The following is an 11200-nucleotide window of genomic DNA, read 5'->3' as shown; positions in this document are numbered from 1 at the left end:
ATAGAGTCGAGAATATTCTATGGAGTCTATGGAAATTCGAACGCAGCCTGTGGGGAAGGGAAAAGCAATGTGAATTGTGAAACAGTTTTTTAAAAAAAACATAAAATTCCACATACTTTCGGCATCGTTTCATAATATTTATAAATACAGTGCCGGCTTTGGGGCCACTGTCAGACCCGGGAAAAAAATTTGTGTAGGGAAAACTTAAAGAAATCATAATCGAGTATAAATTTTTTGCTGATCCAAAGAATTTCATCTTTTCTTTAGCGTCGTAACCCAGAGATAACGAAGTGGACGTAGAAAGTTTTGTAGCTCCTGTTTTTTAATTTTATTTTTTATTCTTTTTAAATTTTCATAAATTTGGCACCCCATTAATTTGGTGCCCTGGGCCGTTGCCCCATCGCGTCCCCACCCGTCACGTCGGCACTTTGTAAATATATATATAGTATTATGATCACATGTATAAAGTCTTAAAACGTCTTTAGTGCCACCAACACTTTATTGCCTATTGATGATAAGAACCTTGAATTAACGATGAAGGATATCTTGATTCAAAGAGCTCTTATAACCTTTCCTCATGATTTTCTTCGATTTAAACTTCAAACATTTATTGTAATAAATGTTGACGTCGAATATATTTATCAAATATGTTTGATGACAGCACAAATTTGAATTTGAGAACATAATATAAAAAGCAGTTAAAGATTATAAATTATTTTATTTAAAAAAACACGCAGAACATACAACACACATACATACGTCATTAATAATATAAAATTTACTTCATCGATTCGGCGACTTATGTTTATTCAGAATAATGGTTAACACAATGACAATTAATTCTAATAAACATATATTTAGAATTTAAAAAAGGAATGCATATTAAAAAAAAAATTACTTTTTGAAAATAAAAAAAAAAATATTTTATTTGTCTTATAGCTAATCGATGAAAATAACAATTTCGTTAATTTTCGTTTAGTTCAATATTTTGGCAACAATATTACAGGTTATATTAAAAATGAATATAATTCAAATACATACAGCAAATGAATGATTTAATATTTAATTTAATTGAAACCAACATCATTATGGTTTTTACATAATTTTTTCATATTACTTCAATTTACAAAAAAATACATTTCATTTATCATTCATGCAACTTTAGACTACTAGTTGCCAAACCATATTGTCCAATTTAATAAATATATAACAAACCTAACCCCCTTCTTGACAAAAAGAAACTATCATAGACATAGCTAGAACCGCCACTTAGCTATAGAAAAAGTTTATTGAGTTTTTGAGTTTTTTTTTATATTAATGAAAGATAGAATATAAAGAAAAGAAATTGTGATGATTAAAAAGTATTACTTACGATATTCTTTTTAATAATATGCAGAAATATAAAAAGAAATATTGATGTTAGGAAAAAAATAATATCAATTAAATGACTTTCAAGATAATATGCGTTATTAAGAAACGTTGGCTTAATTCGAACAGTCTTTACTATATTTGATTTTGTTGCATATAAAATAATAGTTACATACTAAATTAATTCGTTTGTATGTTTGATAAAATTACGATAAACCTCATTTTTATTACTATTCGTTTGATATATACTACTTACTATTAAATGACAAGTTCGTAAGATTGGTTAAAGTAAAAAAAATTCTCAATAAGATTTAATATCAGTTTTTCATAATCCAATCTTAAAATAACCGAAGAAAACGTGAGGAAACCTGTAACTGGAATTTGTTGGAAGAAATTCCGCTTTATATATTTCCACTAACCTAATCTGGAGCAAAGTTTGAACTGCATAATAGGAGAAGGCCATTGCCTAGCAGTGAGGTATAAATGGGTTTTTACTGCTATTCTTAATATTTTACTGAACTTATCAAAAATCAATAGTTACTTGTTAAATTTTACTTAATTACAAAAATATTAGTTTTAGAATTCATTTGGTCTCCAAAATATGATCTCACGTTATTGCTGTTAATATAATTGAAAAATATTAATTAAAAAATTGTACTTAAAATTTTTTTTCTCAACCTAATTTGCAACGGCGACATTTGTAAAATTTTTGTAAATTGTCTATAATTTAATAGAGTCTCTTCCTAGAGTTTTCTTGCCGTTTCTGATACCACATAATTCCTACTACAACTAAAACAATTATAATGATGGCAATACACATCATCCAAAGGAACGTTTTAATTCCAGACATTGCTGGCTTTGCGTCTTCAACTCTCTCTCGGGGAGCTTCGAAAGTTGCAGCAGATGGAATTATGTTGGATCTGTCTTCATCTTTGTTTTGCTGAAACATTTGGAATTAAATATTTTAATAAATTATCATACTTAGCTAAAATAACAATATTTTTTAACATATGGGTGAAAATTTTGAGATAGGACATTTTGACTTTACTTGTTGGTAAGTCTTTTTGCGAGTCCCCCTACCTGAACAAATAGGTATGTTCAGTTGGCAACCATAGATTAAAAAATATATATTATAGACTGCATACAATTTCATTAATTTTGATATTCTATGAAACTTTTCATGTCATTTATACAAAAATTTCAGTAAATAAAAGATAACGTAAATTATTTATAAATTAACAATGGTCTATATGGTCAGTTTCTTAAGTATTAAATGGTATGTCTCACATGACAAACTTCTTTCTTTCGTCTTTGTGTGTCAATGTGAATTTGATATGAGCAAAGAACAAATCTGTGATCATTGATATATATGATTTTTTTCATACTGATAGATCCATGTATAGTCAATTATAGATTATAGGTCATAATAGTTATTTACATTTAGTTTTATAGTCAAAAATATACATCTAAAATTGATATCTAATGTCTTTCATACAATATGTATGAATGTGTTTAAATGAGTGTATAAGCAAATAATATCTTTAAATTGTATATTAATTATAGAATAGACACAGTAAACAAAGTATTTTTTTTATTTTCAGTAAAATCAATTAATGTTTTTTTTTTAATTTTTTTATATGACTTTGACGATTATAGTTCAAACATTTAAGCTACTAAACTAAATTTTTCTTCAACATCAAAACATACTTTATTCAAATAAACTTTAACAAGAACTTAGGTATCATCATTATACTGGAAATGTAAATCTACCAAAAGTTTGGTCCTATACTTTCTTAAGTAAGATTGGTTGTTATATAATTTAGTACAATAGTCGAAAAGTATCCACTCACCATTTAATTAACTAAATCTCACATTAAGAGTGTAAAATATTAAAACTGAGTATAAAAACATATAATTATATTAATGTACTGAAAACTTACAGAGTCAAGCAGGTCCAATTCATACATTTTGATGGCTATTATGTCATGGTTGTCGCTCAAGTCACCCGTAGTGGCTGTGGCACCAAAGAAATATCCAGTAGGTAGTAGAACATTCTCTACTCTTAGACATTCTTTCCATGCATTCTTGCCTTCTAAGTCCGTAGATACTGTTGTAAGAAGAAAAAGGAGAATATAGTAATAATTCTTAATGTCTCACTGTCAGAGGAAGTTCAACATCTAAATTGTTGAACTAACTAGATTTACTATAATATTAACAAAATATTATCCAATATTATAAAATGCTCACAGACATGGATATAGTAAATTTTAGTTAAATATTTACTTGTATTTGTACTCTTTATGATAAACTATAATTCTATACATAATAATAATATACCCATTTCATTGTCTTTAGTAATATATTTATTCAAAATTTACTATTTTGTTTACATTATAATCTTACACAATACTTTTAACTCACCTACAAGAGTATCATCCTTGTAAATAATGGAGAGATGTGTGTCGTGGTTATAGTTTCTGAATTTAGCTTCACAGCCGGCAAGCTGTGTGTGTGTGCCGTCTCGGTCGTGGTCGTAGTGCAGTGTACCATTGTTCACCATTGCAGATATGAACGGATGCTGATGCTGTCGGTACAAAAATGTTAAATAGCTTTGTTGCTAAGATTTAAGTCGTTTATTTTTATTTAATCTAAAGTGTTTATAAGTTTTATTTTGAATTGTGTCATCCCTACTTCCTTACTAATACTATAAATGCGAAATGCGAAAATATGTGTGTGTTAGTTTATGCTTCTTGTGTTTTCAAAGTAACACATCGACGCGATTATGAGAATAACAGAGGCTACTTTAATACTGGTAATATATATTGTGATAGCAAAGTTAATGGGCGGGTAAAGACTAGTAATAATAAACCTGATAGGTTTTTTACTTACATTATGAGCACCATTATGGTTGCTATACGTATCCAATATGATCGCAAGACCTTGGAAATAGTCCTTGCTTCCAAATACTGGCCCCGGCTGCATACGGTCACGGACGTACCAGATAACAAATCCATCTCCGAATAAATCCTTTCCTCGCCCGTGTACCTTGAATTGGACTTGAAGCTCCCAGTTCCTTGTGTGACATGGCTGGAAATAATAAGTTTTATTTTTTTATTTGAAAATTAAAGTAAAATATTATTTTAGGTTACTATGTTGATTTCAAAATTGCTACCGGTTGGGAATATGAACTCCATTGACAAAACAAGCTATGCTTACAAATATTAGTTGGTTTCTCTACAAAATATTATATGCTTATAATATTTTCTAGAAAAACCAACTGATTGCAGATATATTAGCATAATACGAACAGATAGATAACTTGGTTCTATACTGAATATATAGGATAACATTTGTACAATCTCATAATACATTTAAAAAATAAAATATGTATAAGACCTTGTTTTTACATATTGAATAGAATATGATATTTTCATGGCCATACCTACTCTGGGGATGCCAGCTGTCCCTCTGGATCTTTATCTCTCTGCATGATAAGTGTACATAGAAACTTGTGAATAGTATAAGGAACGAAATAGCTTTGGGAAACAAACAACTTTTTGTTTAATTGAAAGGTTTTTTTAGTGATAAATACTCTCCTTTTAGGACAAATATGTCATAATTATTCCTATTTATAAATAGTATCACTATGTAAGCGTCCAAGCACCTATAATTTGATAACGGAATCTAAATCACTAGCAAAAGCATTCGTAAGGGTTCTGATGGGACATCCATCTGAATGGCTCTAAAGCAGCCAAATCTTTCTTACATACAGTTTAAGCACTGCCCAAATGGATAAGATAAGTAAATGATGATTATTCTACAGCATATAAATATCAATTGCTTGAATAAATCTAACAAGTTAGTTCAAACTATTTATAAAACCAACTTAAAACAAATAATTGTACATTTATATGCTAATATTTATGGTATTTGAAATACAATTAGACCATTGTATAATTATAATTATTGTCCTATAAATAATAAACAAACATATGAATTAGACATGCATGTTTGCTTTGTATCATTAAACAATAACCAATATGGGTTCTAACAGTGCCATTATTGTAACTTATTATAATGTAATTGTTATAGTCCAACTGCGTTTTGCTTTAATTTTATCTATAAGTAATATCAGATAAATAATAAATTGTGGAAAAAAGTAGGAAAATATGTCCGAAAAATTCATATAATCAAATTTCGTCAACTGAGCAAACACTAGTTACTTGTTAAATACAAAACAAATTCTTTTATTAACCTTAATATGTAGATAAGATTATTTATTTATTTGAGTGTTACACATAAGTGAAGCTCTGAGTTGCCAAGATTATTTTAAATATCGTCAAGATTTAATGTCATATTATAGCAAATTTTTCTATTGATGACATATTATATTTTATTGTGATTTTGTTGTATTTTTATTAGCAAGCAATTTTTTTTTTTTATTCAAAAATCACCAGTAAGCTGATAAGAATATAGTATTTATTGGGATACAGATTTGATTGAAAGACAATATATTCAATAATTAAAAACGTAGTTGTACAGGGGAAAAATTTGAAGAAGATCAAACATAGCACTAACATCATTGAATGGTGATATAGTATCAGAGAGAAATAATGGAAATTACAACAATAATAATAATAAAAGTAAAATATTATATTCATAAAAAATCAATACTAAAACTAAGTGTCTGAAATGAAAAAAAAAGAAAGATTGATCCTTGATTCTGACAGTGACCTTATTACACTACACTTTCATTGTATGTTTATTGGCACAAGCATAAACCATAACAAGTATTGGCAGAATATATAAACATAAAGATTTTTATCAGGTATAACATCAGCAGATGGTCAAATCTTGTATCAATTAATTTACGTTTAGTTGTATGTTGTGAATTAACATTAATAGATCTTTAAAAATGCTATAGGTATGAGAGATCCATGAATTACAATTGCGTAAAATTATGGCAGTGAAAATTTTATATGTTGGTCACGATGTGTAATTTAAAACTATAATTTTTTTATGGCTGCAATTTTCTTCGCAAGCATTTAATTAGATTAGACACTCAACAATGCATGATATCTATTGCCTATGACACAAAGAGTACAATTGCATACCGCTGTGTTCCAAATTGCGCCGGCCTTTGACTGTTGATCGGGGGTCAGACGAACGTAATTCGAGGTTACTATCGTGCTACCTAAGAAGTCCCAGTATGGTACTGACATACCACTCCCTGCAATAAGCCATTACATTTTAATATTCGCAAAAAAACTCTAGTTCAAAGTCAATGCACAGGTCACTCACCTTGGTAAGGTTTTGTTAATGAATGTTCCCTTCGGATATAATCTCTGGTATTCCATTCCGCTACAATTGGGGTTAACAATAAGGGAAAAAGAAAAATATTACTTAGCACACTTTTACACATTTTTATATTTATATTAATTCTCTTCTATTAATCTAGTGACAAGACAATCGTCAATCGCCAAATCATGGCAGTCGCTGACTGTGTTACCACACTATATTTTTAAATTATTATATATATTAAATAATTATATTCATTATGATAAATAAATTTATAAAATTTACATTTTATACTTTTTTTATTAGTTTTTGTATAATAGTAAAATAACAAACCGGAAAAACAAACAAGAAAAACAATTAAACAAAAAAGAAAGAGTTTTTTGAGGTAAATGTAATCAGTTTAACAATACGTCTAAATAATACATAATTTAATGTAATTGACTTTATAATTTTTTTTCGTAAAAAGTGCCCTTTTCCGGGGGCTTTCTTCTAAGCTAGTAACATAATTATGCTGTCAACTCAATCTTGTAAAGCGCATGTAGGTCGGCAAAACAGTTACGCTTTATAGTGTCGCCAGCTTGATACGTCAAACAAAACTAATCAGTTAGTAGTTTCACATTATAGCTAGAGATGTCGCTATATTGTGTTTAATATTTTACTATGCGGACATTTACGCTATCTCGGGTTGAAAAGCTTTAACTTTTAATTTATTATCAAGACTGTTAACGTCCTGATAATAAATTAAATGACAAAAGAAACTCATTTTTATAAAATAATCGTAATGATCAATTTATATTTTTCAATAATTGCAGACAGTTAAACTTCTACAAATAAATTGGCATAATTATAATTGGCTTAATTAAGCTTGACATCTTCAACAAGTCTTTTGTTATTGTTTTTATTAATTACACATTCTTTTATATTTATTGAGTTTTCCTGATTATTTTTATTTAGTAGTCGCTATTATATTTATATAATAAGTTAAATAAAAACTGATTTAATTTTTGTAATTATACATAAGTTTTCATAATATTTGTTTCGACATCACAATAGGCTTCCTACAGTAAATCCTAAGTGCCTTTAGATTGCATCACGAAGGTCTGACATCCTGAGTCCTATTACCAATAAAACTTTATGGATAGTCGTTGTGCGGTAGAGGTGTTGACTTGCAATTCCAATAATCGAGCTTTTAGCTTCAGGGAATTGTTTAATCTTGTTTTAATTAGTAATAAGATAGAGTAGTTAAATAGTCACCTTACGTATAGACGTTGTTTAGAGCGTAATGAGTTAAACAATGCTGTGTTTTTTCTTTTGAATGTCAAATTAGTTATAACAGAAAGAGAGAAATCAAAGTTCAACAAAAGAATCGCTAAACACGCATACAAGTAAGGCCGTTAGTAGAATACTCATCACTACTTAAAACGATTAAGAATATTCGTATATTAACATATAGATGTAGAATTGGCAGTGCCACACTGGCATGCCTCGAAAACACGTGTTGTCATTGGCTTTGCGCCTGATCTTTTTCTTCAGACTCTCTCAACTCATCTAACACGACCGGGAGGGTCATGTTAGATGAGTTGAGATTGAGATAAAATTAAATGCATTTGTTTTTGCGCACACATCAAATAAAACTTCATCTCTAGACATAAAAAAAACTCCTTTTTTTTGTTTATAATTCAGCCAGCATGGAAAACGTTTCGAGAAAAACAGCATATTTGTCAGATGAAGTTGTAGGTACCCCATGTGTATGTGACCAATCCGCATTCAAGCTGCATAGTGAAATGAGATCTAAGCCTCCTTATTAGGAAAGAAGTCATTGGTCCAGCCGTAGTACTCGAGTTATTACTTACTACTTATTATATACCGAAATAACATTTTTTAAATCTTAAATGAATTTGTTAAATATTTTAAATGATCGTTTTAAAGAATGTCACAGATATTGTTACGTAATTTGCTCAATATACTATTATTTGCTTGCGGAAATAAAAACTTATAATTCACAAATATAATTTTAAAAGTTCCATAATCTTGAAACGGACACGTCGAAAACCCCGTACCGTCATAGCCCATGGTGATCCAGGAACGGAAGTCTTCTAGAAATACATAGCATTACTATAGCGTTCCTATATAAACTCTTAAGTAAAACATATTTTGAAAATTACAGTACTAAATTTTAGTAGTATTACAAATAATATTTTAAATACAAATCTTTATAATGTCCTAATAACACCTTAATGGTATCTAATAATATAAATACGAAAGTGAGTTTATTTATTGATTTGTCTGTTTGTTAGGCTTTCACGTCTTAACCACTTAACCGATCGTCATGAGTTTTATAATACATACACGTTGTCAGGGTTACACATCATTATGTATGTTAGGTACATTTACCTAACACCTATCGGTGAAGCTGCGGCGAATACTAGTTTGAAATAATCCTTCAGACAATACATATTTCCACTCTACATATACTTTAATTTTAAGTGTCCATAATTTTGATATGAATTTGGCTGTGTGTGAATCTTTTGCAGGCAATAGTATTAATAAATGAAAATGAATGTTTCTTTGTATTTTTCTTCTTTGCCATTTTAAACCATTCATTCGATTGTGATGGAGGAATTTTGGAGAATTCTGGACCAAAAAACGTACATGAACGTTTTTATGTCATGTTGTATATACTTATTTTGTTTCAATTAATTCAATATAAATGGGATGCAGGTCGGAAAAATTTTGTCGCAGAAGTAAATAACAAGAATGAAGTAATAGTGCTCCTTGAAATAAAGGCAGAAATTTTACTTGTATTTAATAACAACAAATATAAATTATTTGTTATTGGAGACGTACATTCGAATGCTTCTATCGTCCAAAATAATATACTATTATTTTTTATTTCAATAGCATTCATGTAATTTCGAATTTGCAGAAAAGAAACAACAACCACGACAACTTAATGACAGTTTTTAAAATAATACAGAAAAAATACCAAAAAGAAAGTGTTCATTTTGTTCTATCATGCTAGGCCGTCGTCGAATTTGCTTAAATATTGATCGAATCGGTATGTATATACTTATATTTTTGAAAGAAGCATATTTTTTGTTTTAACCCGTGTCGTAAGAGTTTCTGCGAATAAAGATAACGAAACTTGACTGATTTCTTTCACATTGTATGTAAGCCTTACTTCGAGAAGGAAGCCGATCGAAGAATTCGCTTGGGATGGGCAGCATTTGGCAACCTTCGTCAAGTCCTCAAGTCGTCTATACCGCAATGTTTGAAGACGAAAGTCTTCAACCAATGCGTCTTACCTGCCATGACATACGGTGCCGAAACGTGGACACTAACTGCGGGACTAGTCCACAAATTCAAAGTCGCTCAGCGTGCTATGGAGCGAGCTATGCTCGGAGTATCTTTGAAGGATAAGATCAGAAATGAGATTATCCGGAAAAGAACCAGAGTCACCGACATAGCTTGCAAAATTAGCAGGCTGAAGTGGCAGTGGGCTGGTCACGTATGTCGTAGGACCGATGGCCGTTGGAGCAGACGAGTCCTAGAGTGGAGACCGCGAATCGGCAAGCGCAGCGTAGGGCACCCTCCAGTCAGGTGGACCGACGACCTTAAGAAGGTGGCGGGCACCAACTGGATGCGGAAGGCGGATGACAGGGAGCTTTGGCGCACCTTGGGAGAGGCCTATGTTCAGCAGTGGTCAACGATTGGCTGTTGATATGATATATGATATGTATGTAAAATTCTTTTTATTAGAAAATTTATTTTCTCGGAATTAATAATATAATCAAGGATAGAATAATTGGCTTTTATTTGGGCTTTGTAAGTTTTCATGGCTTTTCTGTTTTTAAAATAATAAAGTAATTAGTAAGTACACGCACCAAGCACACCCTTCTCGATTGATGCTTTCATAAATTAAGTTATAACACGGTCCTGTAACAGATTTATTATATGACGACGAGAAAGTATATTTAATGAATAAAAATTGGATTTCTGAATGATTTAAAATGTTTCCGAAATCGTGCAACTATTAACATAAAATTAGGAATATCCGTAGTGAATGCTCATTCAAACTGCATAGTTGCAATCTACGAGACGTTTTCTACTTTCTAAGCACTTTCACTTTACAGACAAAACGACTAACACGCCGTGTGCTGAGTCAATGTTTACAGATTTCCGTTACACACATTTTTCCTTTTAGTAACACTTAAGTTTGTTTACTTCTTGCGCGAACTGTTTCATGGAATGTTTGAAAAGTTTCACGATGATGAATAACGCTTATTTTTATTGTTCGACTACGCTACTCCATTACGTAAATATTTCATTAAATACTTTTTTGTTAATATTACGTAATACTTTATTTTAGATTATAAGTAACTTCTAATTAATAAGTGAAGATGAAGTAGTATACATATATGTATATCAATGGTTTAATTCATTTTATTTAGAATAGAAATAAATTATCATAATATTATTAATTTTGCACCATTGCACAATTACAGCATGTCATTAATACAAGTCAAAAAATCTC

General features: G+C 30.0%; 1 protein-coding gene across 1 annotated transcript; it reads right to left on the bottom strand.

Annotated features, from left to right (window-relative positions):
- Positions 1 to 698: 698 nt before the first annotated feature.
- On the bottom strand, positions 699 to 6861 carry LOC126778240 (vesicular integral-membrane protein VIP36). The gene is made up of 6 exons (XM_050501726.1): positions 6670 to 6861; positions 6483 to 6598; positions 4258 to 4455; positions 3790 to 3952; positions 3309 to 3475; positions 699 to 2308 (listed from the first exon to the last, which is right to left on the bottom strand). Exons 1-6 carry the CDS (start codon positions 6788 to 6790, stop codon positions 2096 to 2098), a joined length of 978 nt encoding a protein of 325 aa, XP_050357683.1. The 5' UTR covers positions 6791 to 6861; the 3' UTR covers positions 699 to 2095.
- Positions 6862 to 11200: the final 4339 nt, after the last annotated feature.

Source organism: Nymphalis io, chromosome 25, assembly GCF_905147045.1.
Source record: "Nymphalis io chromosome 25, ilAglIoxx1.1, whole genome shotgun sequence".
Taxonomy (NCBI): Eukaryota; Metazoa; Arthropoda; class Insecta; order Lepidoptera; family Nymphalidae; genus Nymphalis; species Nymphalis io.
This window is presented reverse-complemented; position numbering and strand designations above follow the sequence as displayed.

Coding starts and splice junctions, on each gene's coding strand:
- LOC126778240 (XM_050501726.1), bottom strand. CDS start 6,790: ATGTGTAAAAGTGTGCTAAGTAATATTTTTCTTTTTCCCTTATTGTTA. Junction 3,476..3,789: donor CAAGGATGATACTCTTGTAG/GTGAGTTAAAAG, acceptor TTCTTACAACAG/TATCTACGGACTTAGAAGGC. Junction 2,309..3,308: donor AATTGGACCTGCTTGACTCT/GTAAGTTTTCAG, acceptor CAAATGTTTCAG/CAAAACAAAGATGAAGACAG.